This window comes from Mchenga conophoros, linkage group LG14 (assembly GCF_057382185.1).
Source record: "Mchenga conophoros isolate Kocher_MC1m ecotype Shallow Benthic linkage group LG14, M_conophoros_male_GT1.1, whole genome shotgun sequence".
Taxonomy (NCBI): domain Eukaryota; kingdom Metazoa; phylum Chordata; class Actinopteri; order Cichliformes; family Cichlidae; genus Mchenga; species Mchenga conophoros.
The window spans coordinates 22,363,343-22,385,395 of record NC_140539.1 but is presented as its reverse complement, the minus strand read 5'-3'; the positions used below and the strand labels follow the sequence as shown (position 1 = coordinate 22,385,395).

Below are 22,053 nucleotides of genomic sequence, written 5' to 3'. Positions count from 1 at the left end.
TTAATTAATTAAAAAGACTACTAATTTCTATGGTAGTGAGTGCTGCCTTCAGATACTTCCTCTAATCGGCGATTAAAGAAACATAAACATAATTATGTGACACAATGCACTTATTTTAGTGATAAAAAATATGTTAAATACCGCATTCATAACCATGACGGAACTAACTTACATTCACAATGAATCAAACACGTCTCAGTGCTATTTTGATTCAGTTTTGATTTAGTTAAGAATTACCCTTTTTTTTTCTTTAAAATTTGTCCCGCATTTATAACCCAGAGTAGTTAGCTAAAAGTAGTGTAGTTAAAAAGCCCCAGTTATTTACTTTCGCTGTTTGTTCCGGCTTCTTCTTGGCATTCTTATGACATAGCTTACATGTGTAGTTTACGGGCGGGCCTGAAGGCATCACGTTGCTATGGTAACTCAACGCTGAAACCTGAGGGAGAAGTACATTCAGCGTCTTGCTGAGATAAAACGGAGCCACGTGTCTTAGAATCCAGCAAAAGCTGCTTAAAACGGACAAACACGCAATGGAGAAACTTGAAGACATCGAAAGTTTTCTGAAGAATGTTGATGAAATAAGTGAGTAATGGTAGAAGTATAGTTTGCTAACGATATTAGCTAACACAAAGTTATTCTCTTGTACCCATTTTGCTAAGTTAATTAGCTGTAAACGCTAAAAAACTATTGTGTTCAATAAATATTGAGCTCAAAACGCAAATGTAGTGTATACTTCTGTGCTACTGGGAACTTTGTTGGTTTGAAGGTGTAGATTGTTGAGCTATTTCTTTACTTTTAGCCCTATTTCAAATGCCAAAGTAAAGCCTCTTGGAAAAGATCTCTCTATTTCTTTGAATTCTTTTCAGGTCAGCTTGTGGAGGACCTAAGGTCTTCTGATGCTGAAGCCCAACAAAAAGCAATGGAAAAAGCTGATTGCTACATCACTTCCTTGGCAGAGCCCTGCAGAACCAAAATCAACAAGATGACAGTCAACACAAACCCACCGCCACTCCCTCCTTCCATAGTAAAGACATGCATGCAGTCAACAGCATGTGTCTTAGTCTACAACTCCTTGTATCTTTCTCTGTCTCTCATCCACTCTCTGACCCTCAGGCAGGAACACTACAGACACTACAAACAGCTTCTTGTTGTGTTATCCACCTTGTTCTCTCTTGTTCTTTAAGAAAAAGAACATGGTGTACATTAAGCAGTGAGTAGGTTTTGACCTCTTTGCTACTGTTATTGTTTTTTAAATTGTTTTTTTCTTCTTTTACAGACTCCTCAGACTGAAACTCCAGGTGAGCCACAATGAAAATAAATGTCTCTGTGGTTGTCAGTTGCAGTGATTGAAAGCACACTGATACTGTGCCCAATAATGAAATATTTCAACCAAAGAAGCAAAAACTAGTATCCATTTTTCAAAGATAAATTAATAAAGAACATAAATGATTTATTCCTCCCATGAACTACCATGCATTAGAGGATATGAATGACTCGAAATCAGTGATGTTCTTTGAGTTGATTTGTCTAGAGGCCCTTTAGTCAAGGAGCCTTGTTAACTGTTTAACTCACCAAGGACTTGCATTACATCATCAGTTTTACTGCTTAAACATATGCAAATAGGAGTAATCTCTAGGCTAGTGTACAGTATTTTTATATACTGAGAAGCGCTGTGATGACATCCCACTGAACCCAGCACCCTGAATGTGATATTCCATTTAAAACAGCTTTTCAGCCGGCACTTCTTTTCAAGTCGCCCGGGGGTAAAACTCATTAACAGTTAAGCTTCAAATGTGTAAAAAAACTCACACCCCTGTGTGTGAATCTTCTAATATTGAAATTAACACACCATACACTGAATTCATGATGAGTAAGAAAAATTATCTTGTGCTCGGGGCTGAGGAAGCAAAACAGATTTTAAATTTCTCTGGCTCTTATTTATAGAGAATATCTAGCTTTGTGTGAACCCTCTTTGCATTATAAACACACACTCTGCACACTGTCTGGATCTGTGTAGTTACTAATAATGACTTTCTAAAACGACTGCAGTTTAAAAATAACAGAGCTTCTCAGACAGCGTTGGTTTGATTTTGTTTATTTAAATGGTGTGCAAACTCTCTTCATACTGTGCTCATTAAAAATGGCATTTTTTGACTATTTCCTCCTTTGTAGTACTCATGCTTAAGATTATTTTTTTAATTTCTGTTTTGATCAGAGAATTTCATGAAGATTATGGAGATGGATGCAGAAGAAAGGAAAGTTCGGAAAGCTGCAAATGTGAAAAAGGCTATCGGTTTGTGAAACTTAGCTACCAAACCCTCAGAGGTCTAATTCGAACTCCAAGCAATCAAAATATATGTATTTTTATTGTTTGTGTGTCTTTGCAGTTTGCATTTCTCCAAAATACAGGATTAGGGTTATCACCTGTGATGAATCAGACTTCAGAGGGTTCACCTGTTGTAGATGAGCATTTCTCTATAGTCATTGCTCTGCTGAGCTGACAGTGTTTCCTTTTTAAATGTAACTGCTTGTATCCATCCCTGCAGCGTTCAAGGACAAAGGGAATGAAGCTTATGTTCAAGAAGACTATGAAACTGCTGTAAAGTATTACAGCGATGGTTTGGCTGAAATCAAAGATATGCAGCCGCTGTACACAAACAGAGCTCAAGTAAATATCTTCAATCTATGCTTTACAATGAAAACACAGACTTCCCTTTTTTCTCAAGGGGAAACAGAGCAGAGATGCTTTTGTGTGTTTATGTGGACACAGAGTGCATTAGGCATCTGTGAAACAGAACTTTAGAGATTTTAAATTTAGAATCTTTGTTACCATCTGCAGTGAAATTATAAAATCATTATGTTCCCTTTCAAAATGTCCTGTCTAATGTTTACATCTGTGTAGGCCTATATTAAACTGGGAAAGTACAATGAGGCCGTCAGTGACTGTGAATGGGCCCTAAAGGTAAGGTCTGCCGCATGTGTTATACTGAAGTCTAGTGAGCTCACCAGCAGTTTAGAAATATTCTCTAAAGAAACTGGGATGTTTGAAAAACTGGTTTAATTTGGTAATATCCTCAGAATAATGTTTTCTTTATGCTTCCCCAGAATGTCAAAGACACAATTTTTGGGTGGGAGATGTGCTCTGTAAACTGTTCATGTAATTTTCTCCAGTGCAGTGTGTCTGAAAGTCAGGTTGAATATTTATTTCTTACTGTGCAAGTGTGCTGGAGTCATTAAACGACCATTATGTAGATGAAGAGGTTTATTAAGTAATCCCATGATTATTTCATTTCTGCCAGTGTAATGAGAGGTGCATAAAGGCTTATCTACACATGGGTAAAGCATATCTGGGATTGAAGAAATATAACGAGGTGAGTAAGAATACCTCTCATTACAGTTGTACGCCTGAAGTAGAAAGATAATAAGAATTCTCAAGAAATTATAAATATGTTTCTGATTAAGATAATGTGGACTCACAGGAATCATCTGTAAATCTAATTTCAAATTATTTCAATTTATTTATTCCAAAATAGGATTACATCTAACACAGATAACCAGTAAAGCAAGATTTATTGTATGAATCACATTAAAGTGCACTGTAGCTTTTTGCAAACTGTATACCAGCTCTGCTGAGTCTAGAATCTTCTGGAGTCTTTAGTACATGATTGAAACACATTATATAGAAAGTGATGCAGAACATTTTTTCTTTTTTTAGGCAAGAGGCTGTTTTGAAAAGATAGAAGAAATTCAACCTGGGAAGGAAAAAATAGTGAAAGGTAAAGAACTATTTCCCATGGACTACGCTAGGAAAAGGTCCATTAATGAAAATCACCATCTTTGGTCATGTATCATCCAGAACTGTTTTAAGATGGGTACAGCACACATTTACGTTTTTCTTTGAAAAACATCCACAATATTTTGTTTTTTTTTATACTTTGCTTAATTATTCTGTGAAAAGAGTCATATGTTTTCCTAACAATATAAAGCCATCATACTCCTCAAAAACATGACAGTTAGAGGAAGAATGCATCCGTTCATTTTCTTCCACTTGTCAGGGTAGCACCCTGTGGCAGCTGGGAGTCTATCTCGGTCTATCACAGGGCTAACACATAGAGACAGACAACCATTCACACTCACATTCACACCTATGGCCAATTTAGAATCACCAGTTAACCTACTGTAACATGCATGCCTTTGGTCTGTGGGAGGAAGCCAGATTACCTGGAGAGAATTCACACAGAGGGAGAGAACATGCTAACTCTACACAGAAAGGCATCAGCTGGATTGTGGATTTGAATTCAGGACCTTCCTGCTGTGAGGTGACAGTACTTAAAATGGCCCCGCTGTGCCATCCTTGATTAAAAATAAAATAAAAAATACATTTAAGTGATGAAATATCCATCCACATGAAATATTAATCAGGTAATTAAAGGGTTAAGCAGTATTTTTTAGCATACAGGACTCTTTGTTCTCAGTCTGATGGTAAGATGGCAAAATGCTTACCAGGCCAAAAGAGTAGAGTTGTATGTAAAAGAATAGAAAGGGTTTAAAAACTTGTGATTTGAACTGTATGAGTCAGTATGAGTCCTTTCTTGGGGCCCTACTTTTACACACGTTATTGGAAGTCCCTGCCCCTAACGCATATGGTATGTGCACAATGACTGAGGCAGGAAGAGCAGCAGTGAGACATCCTCATGTCTTATCCTGTCAGTGACAAAAGATTAGACACTGGTTAGATCAGAAATAGTTTGAAAAGGAGGAGCTTGAGTGGAGGTGGGTTGCAGTGTGACTTCCTGAGGCAAATTGACTTTAGGCTAACTAAAGCAACTTAAGTAGTGGGACCTGTACCAGATTTGATGATCAGATTCATATAATGATACCAGCTGAGACCTAAGCTGATGTGACCTGGGATTATGTGGCCTGACCTGGTTTATCTGAACTAGCACTGTGCTCTATTTTGTTTTATTCCCAGATAGAACCTAACCTTCCTGCACTTTGTTACTTTAATGCATATGATGCATCAAGTTCAGTGTTTTACACTGATTTTGCTATTTTCTTATTTGGGCTATTAGGTCATATGTGATGTACCAATACATTTCTTATACATTGGCAAGTGACCTCTTTCTATTTGAGTGAATATTAATAGCAGGTGGTGGGTGTGGTAGTCATGCCAGGTTGACAGATGCACCACAGGAGACTCTTCTCAGATAGGGGCAGCTGCACTTACTGCTATGGAATAACTTACTTTCTCTTCTTGCTTCTCCATTCTCTTTTGTTCTCCTTTGCAGAATACCTGACCCAGGTTGATTTGGGAAAGGAGAAAGAGACTCAGGAGATAAAGGCAAGGGAAGAGTTTGACAAGGGGAAGAGGAAGGCCACAACAGTGGTGGAGCTGTTGGAGAAGCTGTCAAAACCCGGTCAGATTGCCCTCTACTACTGCGGAGGATTGGAGATTCTGTCACAAGCACTTACTGACTGTGAGTGTTCAAACAATTGTGTTTCTCCTTTAATCACTGTTTTCAGTTTTTTCTTGGTAGACTGCGTCTCCGGTGCACCTATTTGTTGGTTTTATGACAAACAAACAAACAAACAAACAACAACAAAAAACGGATTTCAGGCTAGATTGGATAAGAAGACTTGAAGCAGAAAAAGAGATTACAATAATATGCTCTAAAAGCTTGTGCTAATTACAAAAATGCTTTTTTAAGTTTTGCAGGATTGCTTCATGGTAGGTTAAATGCTTACCATCCATGAAGTCCTGCACCATTAGTCTTTGGTACCAGTGACAGTGGAGCAAGTGTGTAAATGGTGGCTGATGTCCATTAAGTATCAGCTTCGCAGACGTTAATGTAAAATGAAAGACGTGCCAGACATTGTTCCTTAGTTTATTTAATAATGATCAGTGCATTAATATCAATCCAGATTCCATATTGGCCAAGGGCATGTGTCCAAAGAGCATTTTCACTTTTATTTTAAATCAGATATTTTCTTAAATGATTGAATTTCCAGCTATTTTTTGTGTTTTCTACCAGAGACATGTCTAATCAAGATATTGGTTAATTAAAAAAATAATTCATTAATTTTAAGTACTGTATATTCCTTTTTCATCCTGCTTGTAGAGTGATGCAGTTTTGTTCTTGAATCTATAAATAAACAATGAATTGCTTCATTAAAAACACCGTTACAGTATGTTTAAAACTTAAGTATTTTTTTCGACATGCCTCGTAACGTTCTGTACTTTTAGATGTTGATGGTATAGAGATCAGAGGTTTGCTTTCTTTGAAAAACTACATCTACCTCAGTTGCTGCTGTGTTTGTGTTATTTGTGTTTATTTATTTTGTCAGGATGCTGGCTCAGTTAAAATAGAAGAGAATTAATCATAGCAGTGCTGAAATCCTCTATATATAGTCACGAAAAAGAAAGTTTTCAGGACCTCTGTGCAGTCCTGTAACTTGCAAGAAGCTTGATAGCTACATCCGAGAGCATTACTAGCATGTTAAATGTTAAATTTCATGACAGTAAAATTAGAAAAATTTTACTGTCTGGAAGGGTTACCACGAGAAAACCTCATCTCAATCAACGAAAGCAACATGCAAGCTATTGAATTATTGTTTTTTCACAGGACTGCCCAGTCTGCAGAGTCTTGTGAAAACGTTATTTTTCTTATAACTCTACATATAAAGCAACAGTACTTTTGTTAGAAACTGAAAAATTTTCCTGTTTATTGTCCCTCAACAGTGAAATGATATATCCACCTTTACATGTGAAACTGTTATTCAATAAATAATTTTCAGGCTTTTGTGCAGTGCCACTTCTGTGAAAATCTTTCATTTCTTCTTCACTGGTTCTTTTCAGGATTTCCTTATTTAAAAATCCTGGAATTGCCACTCTGAAACTTTCTTTAGCGTCTAGTACAGACAGAAGTTTTTTTTTTCCTTTTTGTTTTACTGTGCCTGGTGGAGCAGCTTTAGTGCAATATTTAACAAAGCATCCACGATAGAACTTGTCCGTTTACTAAGCTCAGCAGCATTATTTCACTCTGTCCTGTCGGTCACTACTGAATGTTGGAACTTCTCCATTGACACACTAGATTTGTGACAGCCTGGCCCCGGGCACTCTCCATGGACATGGGCCTCAAAATGGCATGTTTATATACATTTCAGTGCAAGAAGTGAGCTGTTGAAAAGAAACATATCTAATTCCTTTTGCTTGGTGGTAGCACAGAGCTTGTTTCTCAAGGTTTTAGATAGGCAGGAACACACTCTTATGGGCCTGATTTCTTCTTGGGTGAAGTAGGGAATTGGGCGGCCAACCACTATTTCACCCCATGTTCCTGTTTGACAATGATACACTCAGGCTGAAAAATAACCGATATGTTTACCAAGTCCTCTGCAGTCTGAAAAGGGGCCACTGTGGACAGGGAGTAATTGAACTTCACTGGGTGATTCACCCTTCCTATTTGAGCTGGTGATATTTTTGTGAATGTTTTTGACCTGCCAAATAACTTTGAAAGTCCATGCTACTAATGTAACTCTTTTTAGTTATTGCCACAAGGCAAAAATGGCAGTTTTTTTTAATTCAATAGCAGCACTGTAACAGTATAACTCGCCAAGGTCAGTGGCTCCATCTGAAGTTTGTTTTTTTGTCTACTTATACTTTAAACATGTGGCAATGACGTGGTAATGAACTGCATCGAGTGTTCTGCTACCTGCATTGTAAATTTTCAGGTATTTTGACTGCAGGGGCAAGGCTGATGAAACTAATAATGTTTAAAGTTCACCACTCAGCAAACCATAAGAAGGTAAAGCACATCAAAATGAAATGGTAACTCTCTCTACTTCTTCTTCTTTCTTTTTTTTGTTAACTTGTATGACTGTTTGTAACATAGGATGTTATGTTGCCCTGGGTATTGTCTGCCAAATGGCAAACATCTCTTATCAAATTTCACTTTTTTCTTCATTAGAAGAATAAAAGTGTCATGTCAAATGATATAATGCCTGTCTTACAGTGCCATTCAACAGAAAAGGGCAAAACTTACATAACTTACGACTGAAAGGATCTCAGCAGGGCTGACATTACAAGCTTTTCCCCCTAAAAGTACTCCTTCACTGCTCTGCTTTACTTCGTCTTCTTTGGTATTAGATAATAAACTGTTTCTTACTTTGCCTTAGTCTCTTAACATGTTTTATGTATTTTTCATTCCTGCCCTTGACTGTAAATCAGCCAGTGAAAAAGGTGCGTCTGCAAAATCTCTAAGCTGCCTGATGATGTTCCACTGCTTTCCGTCTTCTTACACCATATATTGTTCTCTTCAAACAGGTACAGGGCAGACCCTTTTCAGGCTGAACAATGGCTTTAGTATCATCGCCAGCAATGTCACGGTGAGAAGGTAAGGAGACCAGAGGGAGAGGTAGCAGTCAGCCCTCGGTGGAGCTTTGACAGATGGACTTAGAGGCAGGGGCATACAGAGACAATGATGGCATAAACTCGAGAGATCATTCACCGCCCCCTCTCTCTCCTCAGCTGTTTCTATGAAAGCCCAGAGAAGAAAAGATGATCACACTAGAGATTGAGATGAGTGCTGAAATAAGCAATGGCCCCCGTTCTGTCCCAGAAAGAGGTTGTGTTTTTGTACAAGATACAAATTATGACTCCCTCGTTTCAGATCAGTAAGGTTATTATTAACTTGTCACATGCTTTCAATGTAGTCCATTGTTAGCAATATCCTTTTTCAAGCTGGGACACAGTGTCCAGGAAGCAGAGGGTGCAAAGAAACTGCAGTCTGAGCTTGACGGAAATACTCAGTAAGGCTGCTGGTGTGAGCCAGATAAATCACCTAACACCTATGTGAGCCACGAAGCAGGAAAAGCCAGTGCCATTGTGGCCTGTCCTAATCACAAATTGAAGGGGCACTCTGAGTTTGGGTGCTCTTGGTCATTTCTGAGAGTTAAAGATAAGCAGGAAAAAAGGTCTAGAGTTCTTCAAAGTTACATTTTATGCTAAATATAGTATTTTTATTTCAAGGTGTCTTTCAAGCTCTTCACTTTTACATATATAGCTGAATCTAAAAAATGAATGAATATTTTTTTTGTGAGTGCCTTTTTAAAAAAATAAACACTGTTCTGCAGTAGGGTTGTTTCATATAAAATTATCAGCTATGTTGTCTTTGGCAACTGGGTTTTATGTTTACTGACATACTCACATTGCTTGTATAATTTCTCTGCAGTTGCCTGTTGGAGAAAACAAATGATCCAGAGAGTCGTGAGCTGTGTGTGTCTGTTTTTAAAATATGGAGGAGAGTTTGTTGTGGAAATGGTATGTTGACAACTGAGGTACACTTCAGTGTCTGTCCATGTATCATTTTACTGTCACCGATTTAGAAGGAAAATAAGAAAACAATACTGTTGACCTCTAAATTAGTATTGTGGTCTTTATGCACATCTTGTCAGTATTTTGTTGAACATGTTTTTTGTGCTTAATCGCCCAAACTACAGATTGTGCAAGCCTTGATCATTTTTACACACTGTGTATTTGTAATATAAATACCTTCATTATCAACATAGGATTAATAATACAATGCTAAATTCATTAAAACTAGGTTGTTGTTTACTGGGAACTGACAATGGGACCACTGTGTCTAGTGTATCTGTCTCTTTATTCTTCTTTGTTTTTCCACTGCTTTCAGATGAAAACCAGAAGCTGTTGATGACATGTCCGGTCGCCACACAGTCCATTGTTCATTTGGCTTCATCGGAGCATGATGAAGTGGCGAAAGAATGTCTGGCACTGCTGTCGGTGTACTCAGAGATACCACGTGGCAGACATTTGGCCATTGAGAGCCTTGATTTGAACATGTAAGATATTACTTTATGTTGTCGGGAGATTCCACTAGCGATGACTCAGTTGGAGTGAAGATTCAGTTATTGTCCACCATAGTCAATCGCTTTGCAGGGACAGGGAATTATATATTATATAGACAGAAACAGTAATGCTCTTTTACCTCCTCCCTGCAGTGGAGGGACTTTAGTCTAGCCTCGGGTAATATGTTTGTTATTGTCACTCCAGGTGCGACATCATTTTAATGATATTTCAAGAACTTTTGTTCTGTCATTGCTCTGTTAACTCTGAGCAGCCCAAACAATTTGTTTTGCTACCCGTATACCTGCGGCTGAGCAGATTTTCAGAAAATGTAAAAAGAGCGATTTTTATTGTCAAAGTATTTCTGGCATTATTATCCCAGTTGTTGGTCCCAGGCTAAATGCCATCATTATGTGGGAACAAAATATTAATTTCCTTTAGTAATATCTTCTCCCTCTCTCTTTGTTTATCTGCCTTTGCTCTTATCTGAATGTAAAGGTTAGTGAGGAACCTCATGGTGTGCGTCTCAAAGCCAAAGAAGCAGCAGGAGAACACAGCGGTCAACATTCTGCAGAACTTTGCAACAGAAAGCCGGTATGATTCATTACTAACCCAACAAAATACTCAAGTCATGATCACTTCACGCAGTCTTTACAAACTAATAAAACAGAAACAAGGCCTACAGGACACTCCTGTTTGCCTAGCACAGATTTACCTGTATCAGCAGAAGTCTAGAGAGAAATAATAATGTGTTATCCAAGCCTTAATTACTACACTCATTAAAGCCAAGGCTGCTCTGCTTCTGATCGACTTCAACTTAAAGACGCTATTTTAGTGTAGTATACATATAAGCAGTATAGATATCATACAGCATTCTTAACCTTTAGTATTGAATTAAAGGGAAAATGACTGTGCAGTGCAGATACAAAGCTCACAGCAAATCCATCCGACTTTTACTGCCTTTGATGTGGATGAGTGACAGTCTTCAGAGACATGACAGTCAGTGCTGTTTGACCACTAAATTGAATTGTCCTGTATCTCTTGTATGACTTGGACATTTTGTGCATTTGGGGAGTATTTACAATTGGTGAGGCTCTAGGGTTCGAAGATAAGTCACTGGACTCAACTGTTCAGCTTGGAAAGAGGTCCCCTCCTTTGAGGTTATACACAGTTTTCGTTTCTTGAAGTTCTTGATTTGCTTTCTTCTGTCATGCATGGCTGTGTATAACTTAACCTGACATCATTCTCTCACCTTTGACTTTATTCCCATTGTAAAAACAGCACACAGGATATTGTCAATTTGCTACTTCAGTGTGACAGTAGAAGACCTTCTGTCATTTTCCATATTTATACTCAGACAAATCCTGCTTTGCATTTGTAGCAGACATGTTTTTTAATATATATATAAGCTAAGCTAAGATCCTGTGGGACTTCCAGATACAGACGGACAAAATGGTGGTGGCTAACCAACCGGACATAGTGGTGGTAGACAAACAGAAGAAGACGGCCGTAGTGATCGATGTAGCGGTTCCGAATGACAGCAATATCAGGAAGAAGGAACACGAGAAGCTGGAGAAATACCAAGGGCTCAGAGAAGAGCTCGAGAGGATGTGGAGGGTGAAGGTAACGGTGGTCCCCGTGGTAATCGGAGCACTAGGTGCGGTGATTCCCAAGCTAGGCGAGTGGCTCCAGCAGATCCCGGGAATAACATCGGAGATCTCTGTCCAGAAGAGCGCAGTCCTGGGAACAGCTAAGATACTGCGCAGGACCCTCAAGCTCCCAGGCCTCTGGTAGAGGACCCGAGCTTGAAGGATAAACCGCCCGCAGGGGCGTGCTGGGTGTTTATATATATATATATATATATGTGTGTGTGTTATTTTTTTTTTCTCTTGCAGGTTTTGTATTCAGTTGAGAGATGTTTTGACAGACTCAGTCATTCTGCCAGTTACAACAATACTGGTAATATATGCAATTACTGGTTCACTTTATATGCAATTTGTGTGCATGTGGAAAAAGTACTCAAGTGTTTCCTGTATTTTTCAGAAAAATTTCAACACGTCCAATCAACATATACTTCCGTCACTGATATCAGGTCTCGGCTGTCTGGCTAGAGATGACGTCATTCGTCACAAGCTTGCTCATGATCCTGATTGTTGGAAGGCCTTTCTGGTTGCTGTTGTTAGTAATGGTTACACATTTGTCTCTTTCTTTAGAAAAGTGCAAATTGCTATTCATTGTGTTGACGTCATATGCCAAAGAAATTAAATGTCTTCTATAGTGTTGTCACAATGAGACAGAAAAGATGTCTGCTTATTATTTAGTGGAGGGTTTTATTCTCTCTCCACACAGAGGACATGCATTGCATCTGAATACAGAGAGATCCTCTACCCTTTACTTGGCTTGATTATGAACCTTTCAACCGTCACCTCCCCTGTTATCCAGGTAAGTTCTCAGGTTCTCTGACTTTTTTCCTGACAACTTGAGGAACAACATTCTTACTACAAAATTCATTAATAGTAATAAAATAAGATTGATAGATTAGACTATATCAAAAAAAGAGAAAAGAATAAAAGCCAATGGGAAAGGAAGCAGAAAGAGCAATTATTTGTTGTGACACCTATTTAAAGGTGAATTGAATGTGAAAATTGGATTATCCACTTTTCCATCTGTGGCTGTTTGAAGGAGCTTTCTGTTTCACTCTGCGACTCCTGTGTGGATCTCCTGAGGCATAACGACGAGGGAATCATAACTGTGAGTAAAGCTTATGCTCCAGCACTCTGAAGACTTTAACCTTAACAAAGAATATAGATTGATCAGGCATAACATTATGACCATGGACGTGTGAAGTGTACAGCACTCATTATTTCTTCATCATGGCTCCTTTTAGTGAGTGGGATATTGAGTGGGATATATCAGCTATTATTGTCAAGGTTGATGTTTTAGAAGCTGGAAAAATGGGTAAGCGTAAGGATTTGAGTGAGTTTGACAAAAGCCAAGTTGTGGCTTGACGACTGTATCACAGCATCTCTAAAAATATCGATCAAAAGGTCTAACTAAGGATCACTGGTGAACAGGTGACAGAGTCAAGCATGGCTAAGGCTCAATAATGCATGTGGGGCGCAAAGGCTAGCCCATGGGGTTCAGCTCAACAGACAAGCTACTGTTACTGAACAAGTTAATGCTGGTTCTGATAGAAAGGTGTCAGAATACACAGCGCATCACATTTTGTTGCAGCAGACCAGTAAGGGGGCCCATGCTGACTCATGCCCATCGCCAAAGCTCTGACATTGGGCTTGTGAGCATCAGAACGGGACCTCGGAGCAGTGGAAGAAGGTGACCTGGTCTGATGCATCATGTTTTTTCTTTTACATCACGTGGTAGATGGCTGGGTGCACTTACCTTGGGAACACCCAGCACCAGGATGCACTATGGGAAAAAAGCAAGCACTGTGATACTTTGGACAATATTCTGCTGGGAGACCTTGGGTCCAGCCATCCATGCGGGTGTTATGTTGTCATGCACCACCTTTATTATTACTATTATTGTGTTGCTATTTTGTACATTATATATTATATATATTAGCTTTGCTGAGAGGATCTGTAATGAGCATGTATGTTCCAATTATACGTTGGAAACGACAGTTAACATTTGCTTTAAAGCATTAGAAAGTTGTCTTTATGGTAAAATATTAAGTAATAATTTCTTCAAAACACCCTTCAAAGTTTTTAAAGATGCATTATTCACATTATTGCCAGTAGAATAGAATAGAATTAGAATTCAACTTTATCGTCATTGCACATGCACAGGTACAGGGCAACGAAATGCAGTTTGCATCCATCCAGAAGTGCTTTAGTGATATAGATATATTACAACATATATTAGCAATAATATAGATATAGTAGTGGCTTTAGACCAAGCTGACTGCAGCCTGAAACCCAGTCTGGTCCTAATTTGTTGTTAAGAATAACCTTCTTTGTGTCGGCAAACAAAGAGAAAAGAAGGAACAATTTTTTTCATCACTTTTGTTCTATTTTGTCTACTGCACACCCACATATTGTGTAGTTTGTATCTTCAAAATATTAAACTGTGCTTTCAAAATCCTGGATAATACAGTGCAATTTAGACATTTTAACCTGCAATGAGTTTCCAGTTTGTAATAGCCTTATTTTTATTATTTTCTGAAAACACCCTTTTTCTTCAAATGTTTTTTTTCTGCTAGTTTTCCTTGCCCCATAGCAGTTTTTTGATAATCTGCTATCCAAATTCTCTGCTTTGTTTTTCAAGCCTCTACTTTTTTCAGTCTTGTATTATTTCATTTTCTAATGCCAGAATTCTTCATTGTTCTCCAGAGAGCCACAGGTGTGCTAAGCACTGTCCTACCCCAGTCCTCACAAGCCGTTCAGCATGTTATCCAAAGGGAAATGGTCAAAACCATGTGCAGTCTCCTGAAGGTGGTAACTGTGAACACTAATCTACTGCTCAAATGTCACCATAGTTATCTGCTTCTTCTTGTTGAAAGATGTCATTGTATAACACATATTCATTTCATAGTAGCGCATGCAACTACTTGCCCCGAATTCGTTGCTTATTTGTGAGCTTGGTTATTTGTCTTGTGCATTCATGTTTTGTATCATGTATCATCAAAGCAACACAAAATGCAACAAAGCCAGAGACCCAAATTTTCTCTATATATACATATTTTCCGTAATTCCACTAAAAGACAGTTTTTCTTCATATTTCACGTGACCTCTGACTGTCACCATAAATTTAATGTTTATCCACATTCTTTCTGCTGGTTTTAATGTCATTGTTATTTTTGTGCTTGCCTACCCAGGGAGCCGGGCAGACTGCCACTAAGTATGCCATTAAGACTTTGACAGTGTGCACTGCTGCCAGTCACTTGGCACGGGAGAAGCTGGTGAACTCTGATAAAAGTGAGGAATGATTGACGTGTTGGTTTTAACAAGCTCCTTCATTAGTCCATGAATATAATTTGAGTGCTGACCTAATATTCAAATAAAGTGTGTGCATGTGTGTGTTGATTCACATATGAGGACAGTAAATACTACATCCACTGATTTTTAAAAAAATTCTTTAGGTGTATTTAAATATATTTAATATACAGTGGGGCAAAAAAGTATTTAGTCAGCCACCGATTGTGCAAGTTCCCCCACCTAAAATGATGACAGAGGTCAGTAATTTGCACCAGAGGTACACTTCAACTGTGAGAGACAGAATGTGAAAAAAAATCCATGAATCCACATGGTAGGATTTGTAAAGAATTTATTCGTAAATCAGGGTGGAAAATAAGTATTTGGTCAATAACAAAAATACAACTCAATACTTTGTAACATAACCTTTGTTGGCACTAACAGAGGTCAAACGTTTACTATAGGTCTTTACCAGGTTTGCACACACAGTAGCTGGTATTTTGGCCCATTCCTCCATGCAGATCTTCTCGAGAGCAGTGATGTTTTGGGGCTGTCGCCGAGCAACACGGACTTTCAACTCCCGCCACAGATTTTCTATGGGGTTGAGGTCTGGAGACTGGCTAGGCCACTCCAGGACTTTCAAATGCTTCTTACGGAGCCACTCCTTTGTTGGCCGGGCGGTGTGTTTTGGATCATTGTCATGTTGGAAGACCCAGCCTCGTTTCATCTTCAAAGTTCTCACTGATGGAAGGAGGTTTTGGCTCAAAATCTCACGATACATGGCCCCATTCATTCTGTCCTTAACACGGATCAGTCGTCCTGTCCCCTTGGCAGAAAAACAGTCCCATAGCATGATGTTTCCACCCCCATGCTTCACAGTAGGTATGGTGTTCTTGGGATGCAACTCAGTATTCTTCTTCCTCCAAACACGACGAGTTGAGTTTATACCAAAAAGTTCTACTTTGGTTTCATCTGACCACATGACATTCTCCCAATCCTCTGCTGTATCATCCATGTGCTCTCTGGCAAACTTCAGACGGGCCTGGACATGCACTGGCTTCAGCAGCGGAACACGTCTGGCACTGCGGGATTTGATTCCCTGCCGTTGTAGTGTGTTACTGATGGTGACCTTTGTTACTTTGGTCCCAGCTCTCTGCAGGTCATTCACCAGGTCCCCCCGTGTGGTTCTGGGATCTTTGCTCACCGTTCTCATGATCATTTTGACCCCACGGGATGAGATCTTGCGTGGAGCCCCAGATCGAGGGAGATTATCAGTGGTCTTGTATGTCTTCCATTTTCTGATGATTGCTCCCACAGTTGATTTTTTCACACCAAGCTGCTTGCCTATTGTAGATTCACTCTTCCCAGTCTGGTGCAGGTCTACAATACTTTTCCTGGTGTCTTTTGAAAGCTCTTTGGTCTTGGCCATGGCGGAGTTTGGAGTCTGACTGTTTGAGGCTGTGGACAGGTGTCTTTTATACAGATGATGAGTTCAAACAGGTGCCATTCATACAGGTAACGAGTGAGGGACAGAAAAGCTTCTTACAGAAGACGTTACAGGTCTGTGAGAGCCAGAGATTTTCCTTGTTTGAGGTGACCAAATACTTATTTTCCACCCTAATTTACGAATAAATTCTTTACAAATCCTACCATGTGGATTCATGGATTTTTTTTTCACATTCTGTCTCTCACAGTTGAAGTGTACCTCTGGTGCAAATTACTGACCTCTGTCATCATTTTAAGTGGGGGAACTTGCACAATCGGTGGCTGACTAAATACTTTTTTGCCCCACTGTACATCCTAATTGCCTTTCATTTACTATTTCACACAGAATTGTCTATAATACGTCGTTTGCTGAGCTCCAGCTGTGACGAGATGGTCTCAGGAAATGCAGCCCTGTGCTTGGCCCACTGCCTTGATTTGGAGGGAGTTGCCAGTGACCTGCTGGGCACTGATATTGTGCTGTTGCTGCTGCAGCACGCTGCAGGAGATGCTAAGAGGGCAGCTGTGCAGCAAAATGCAGCAATAGCTCTTGGGAAGTTGTGTCGATGTGAACCCAGGTACCCTCTCACCCTAATCGATAAAGCCACGTAAACAATAGAACCAAGTCGCTCACCACGTATTGCTTTGAAGCTGATGCCATGTTGCTCCCGGACATTACACGCTTCCTAGGTGGCATTTTAATATATTTACTAGCAGGTCTTATGTCAACCACCCATATTCACTCTCATTGATAGTCACGTATATCAAAGTTTATTAGTAATAGTTTAGTCAATATAGTTTATAAATGACCTAACTTTTAACCCCGTTAAATTGGTTTTCATGGATGCCTGGATGTTAAACGTAATTGTTACACCTGGTAGAGCAGTAACCCTGATCATTTTATTACAGATGAAAGGATTTAGACAGTTTTTAACTCTCAGTGTTGCCGCACTGATCGTGTGACAGCGGAGTTTGGGCCCAGGCACGGCTAATGACGTCAGATTTAAAGACCGGATTAAGACTCGACTGTACGCTGTGTTCGTGTTTTCCTGCAAAACAATAAGTTCCATTGGAGCAGCCCTTCAACGCCTCTCTCTGTCTCTCGCTAGCAAAGTTGACCCAGACAACAAAGTGAAGCCAGTTTTCGGCTACGAGCCCGACACTGAACCCGATGCATTAGCCAGAGGTCCCTTTACTATGGTTCAGAGCTGCGGACCTGTTTTATATACCCGTGGAATAGTTTTCTATATGAGATCGCTGCAAAAAGTGCAGCCTTACCTAATGTCCACCCTACTGTTACTCATTTATATTAAGATTTAAAAATCTAGTTGGTATTGGTATGGTGAGTAGCCTTCAGTAATAGTAATAAATCACACAGCAATAGTACATTCATGTAGTTGTAAAAAACATGATAATATATTAAGTAATCCAACGTTTTCAGAGTAACATTGAGTAACGTTACAGAATTCGTTACAAAATACATTTTGGGGCATGTATTCTGTAATCTGTAGTGAATATGTTTTAAGGGTAACCTTCCCAACACTGAGCATTGATAGTAGAGGTAAGAGATATAGCCTAAATATTATATCACAATATTTCAAGAAATTCATGAAAAGTATATTTTTGATGATACAGAAAAAAATAATGGCTCCGTTACTGATGCTTGCAGCTTGCAGGCAGTAGCATTTATTTCAGTGTAAGTAAATAAATCCTTCTTTTCCTGCTGTAATGATGAGGCACAGCCTAATTTGAAGTGCAAATCTACTGAAACAAGAACCCAGCAACAGCAACATTATAGTGTAATAGTAGTGTCACAGCATTATATCCAGCGGCACAGCAAAAGTTAAACGTAAGCAAAAAAGTAGCCTACGTAGTGTTTTCACTGAAAATTTCGGTAAAAATATAACATGGCTATTTAACAGTTCAGTTTAAAAATAACTAAAATGACTTAACTTTATAACTTTTTGGAAGCCTGTGATAACACTGAAAAATATTTTCTACTTTGGATTTTTTTTTCATCTTTGAATGACCTTTAAACCAGCAGCTTAAAGCACTACTTTTGCAAAGAAATCATAAAATTTAGCTATCAATTATTTAATGAGTTTAACGAGCTCTTTTTTGGAGTAGCATTATTTGAGGATTTTATAAATATTTGGGAGAAATTAATGTTTTTTTAACAGTCTGTAAAATAAATGAGAAGAAAGCCCTTCTAAGGATCTGGAACATGTTAGGTTAAATATTGTTTCTCTGACTCTCACTGAAGAGTGAAATTTGAGTATGAACATCCATCTACTCATAAATCCACGAGGATATAAATAAAAAGTGATCACGTTCTTAGCTAAGCAGTGATGTGTCGCTGTGGGCCATCATCCACTATAGAACCTCTGCGATTATGCAAGTACAACTGGAATAGTACACTTTATAATAGGAGTCGGCAGCGACAACGTGTCTCTTTATTCCTAGAAAGACTAAAATATTCCTCCAGGCTGAAGCACTTGCGTGTGACTGTGTTGAGGATGTGTTAGTCTTCAGTTCCTGAGCTCACACGAGTGTAGTTATAATTGAATGCCAACCAGCTGAATATATTACTGCTACTTTCTTTTGCAAAAAATCCCCCAAAACTTTTTCTTCTTTTCCAGACACATGAGCAAACTTCGAGAACTACACGGCCTTGAGATTCTGCACTCGTGTGTAAAGCTCATCTCATGAACCCCTGACCACACATTTTATAATATCCTTCCTTGACCCCAGTCTTGTTTTCTCCTGTATTCTGTGTTAGGCGTTGATACTTGCTTACCTTTGGGTAAAAGTGAAAGTAAATGAAAATGAAGACGTGCCAGTCCTGGTTGTTTATTAGTCTTCCTATTTATTAAATTTCATTTAAGATTATATTGATTTGCTATTACAGAAAACCAAGTCTGACTAGAGATTCATTAAATATTTTCTGTATTTCATTTGGATTTGAGTCTCCTCCGTTCTCCTTGTATTTAAACACTGAACAGTGTTTAAATACACTGTTCAGTGTATTAGAACAGTGTATTTAAACACTGAACAGCTACAATATTCTGTGCTTATTTTTCATGGAGGTATTTCATGTATGAATCACCACATAAGTGCACCCAGTTATACCTTGTTTATCTGTAACTTATATGATTTGAATGCCATTGTTTTATAACATCAAATATCTGCTTCTTGTACAGTTGAATAAGCTGTATTGTATTGTTGTATTTTCAAGGACTGATATTGACCAGACAAGGCAACATTAACATGGTGATGGTATTTCTATTGGGAAATTGATTAGAAAAGTGAAATATTAACATGTTTATACTTCTTGAAACCTTTAGATACAGTTTCTGGGTTGTTGTTTTTTTACATTAACATGTAGCATTTTCAGTACAACTAATTGTATTGTTGCCCTATAGTCAGAGTTTCTGATACATATTGTTTAAAATTCCTTATTGAATTCGTTCATCTTCTAACCCATGGCCATGTAGTTGTGACTGTAAAGAGGGAGGATTACTGTGAAATCGAATCCACGTATAAATGAACTTCAGAGGACAAAAGCTCCCTGCATGGGATGGCACCATCTGCTAGTAACTGCAAACAGCTGATACCTTCTGCTCAGGTGGATTAAACAGTAATAAGAGCATTTAATCAGCGGGACTGATAAATCGCAAACAAGACAGAACAGAAATGAAAATGCTTCACTGTTTTATACTAGGACTCTTTCTGCTTCCAGGTATGTACTCACAGTTGTGTTTATTTTCTCAGTAAAGTAACTTAACTTAATGGTGAGCCCTGTATACTGCAGATTAATCAATTAATTGGCCAATTTAATAAATTATTTCTATGTTAGATAGAATATGTTTGTTTTTTGCAGCTTGCAGCTATATATAAACTGCATACAGTACACATATATGAGCTGTAAAGTTGTAATACTTAAAATACAATATACTGCTTAAAATGTAAAAAATATTAAAGCAACATTAAAAAATACAGAAATGATTATTTATTTGTTCATCAGAAGAAAATACCAAAATAAAAACAACAAAGAGTAGTCTGCAGAGTAGAGTAAAGATGCCGAAAATAATAAAATAAAATAGCAGCTCTTTGAATAAATTAAAAGAATTTTCCTCACATATATATTTAATTGTGTGTCATGCCTGGTAGATGGATAGATACATAAATGATATTCTGGCTCTTACATTTTAATTTTAAAGTAATTACCTAAATCAGAGGAATACATTCATAAGTTAAGGCGTATTACATTCATAAGACTACTTTGTTTAGCTTTATGATAATGTTTTAATATAACCAATATTAATTGATTTATCTTTCACATCCATTCTATGTGTGACCTGTATGTGTTACCCTGTATTTAAATATATGATGTTATGGTATAGGTTTTTTTTTTTTTTTGCTGTTTCCTCAGTTTGCCGTAGAGTAATAACTCACAATATTAATGTGCAAAGATTAATTCAGTTTGTAAACTGGCTGATATCAATGCTGCAATTATCAGTGTAAACATCAACCTCAGACATTTTCTATCTTATGCATACATGTACTATAGCAGCAAGGCTCTTTTTCTAACACTATTTTAAACTTCTTAAAATCACCAGCAAGGACAAGTTATATGAGGGCAAGACAACCTCTCCAATAACTAAAACAGTGATGCTGATTTAAAATGTTTTAACCTCACTCAGTCACTCGGTCTTATTTTGAATACCAGGTGTTTGTACTAATGTGATTTTAAGACTTCAATAGTACTAAACAGTAACACATTTATTTTATTTATTTATTCATTTTTGTGCTATTTTTCATGCTAGGTTTAAGAAACAGAGCCTCTAGGGAGGACATTTGAGTGACATGTTTTGCTTTTGTCTTCGTAGTCAGGGCAGAAAAAGAAGATTTCCAAGGTTACTTCACAGAGCAAACAAAAAGCACAACTGTCACAAAAGATCTGCTTCTGAAAAATGAAAACACAACTGGTCATGGCACAGAAGCAATACCTACAGAGAAGACACATCAACATACCGCAATGGCATTGACTGCCAAGTTTCCAGAGGCGGTCTTGCTTGACACCAGACTGACAAAACCTTATAAGAAAAGTCTAATAACAAAGGCGTCAGCTTTAATTTCCCTACCAAGCTCAAAGCATTTTGTCTCCAGAAATGGGAATAGCTCTCTCATATTAAAGAGAGAGCCGTCGGCTATGAGGATTGACACTGAATCAGAAAAACTATTGATCTCTAATTATGAAAAGATCTCATCATCTTCTGCGCAATCTGCAATAGAATTAATGATGAATGACACCTCTGACCCAGAGGGCAATTTGACTGCAGAGGCAGTGAAAGCCCCTCCTTGGTTTCACACTCTTCTTGATTACAGGAATCAAAGAAACACTAACTCTGTTAAGCTCACATCTGCTGATGGATCCCTGAGACCTCCAGCGCTATCTGCATCTCATTCTCGTGTAATTGATAACCTGGATGCAGCACGTAATGACAGCAGTGACAAACAGTCTCAAGGCAAGGAAACCACAAACCCGAGAAGAGACCTGTATGGCTTGGGCACAGTGCAATCCATCTTTCAGAATGCTACAGCAGAAGATTCACCGAGAGGAAGCACAATAACAAACTTGTGTTTGACCTGCCTGAAAGATCAAAGGCCAAGCTCCACCGGGAAAGCTGCACTGTCAACTCATGGCTCCCCTGACAACAGTAAACTTACAGCCTCATTAACCAGTTTATATCAACAGTCAGCTCGAGTGCAAGAAGAAAT

At 38.4% G+C, this 22,053-nt stretch overlaps 1 protein-coding gene across 1 annotated transcript; it reads left to right on the top strand.

Moving 5' to 3' along the window:
* The first annotated feature begins 422 nt into the window (after positions 1-422).
* ttc12 (tetratricopeptide repeat domain 12) lies at positions 423-20,284 on the top strand. The gene is made up of 21 exons (XM_085243404.1): positions 423-582; positions 867-1,024; positions 1,277-1,298; positions 2,216-2,293; positions 2,547-2,668; positions 2,903-2,962; positions 3,300-3,371; positions 3,716-3,776; positions 5,289-5,477; positions 8,321-8,390; positions 9,228-9,316; positions 9,687-9,855; positions 10,358-10,453; positions 11,755-11,818; positions 11,903-12,037; positions 12,209-12,301; positions 12,542-12,610; positions 14,209-14,310; positions 14,694-14,793; positions 16,622-16,850; positions 18,912-20,284. Exons 1-21 carry the CDS (start codon positions 531-533, stop codon positions 18,979-18,981), a joined length of 2,100 nt encoding a protein of 699 aa, XP_085099530.1. The 5' UTR covers positions 423-530; the 3' UTR covers positions 18,982-20,284.
* The last annotated feature ends 1,769 nt before the right edge of the window (positions 20,285-22,053 follow it).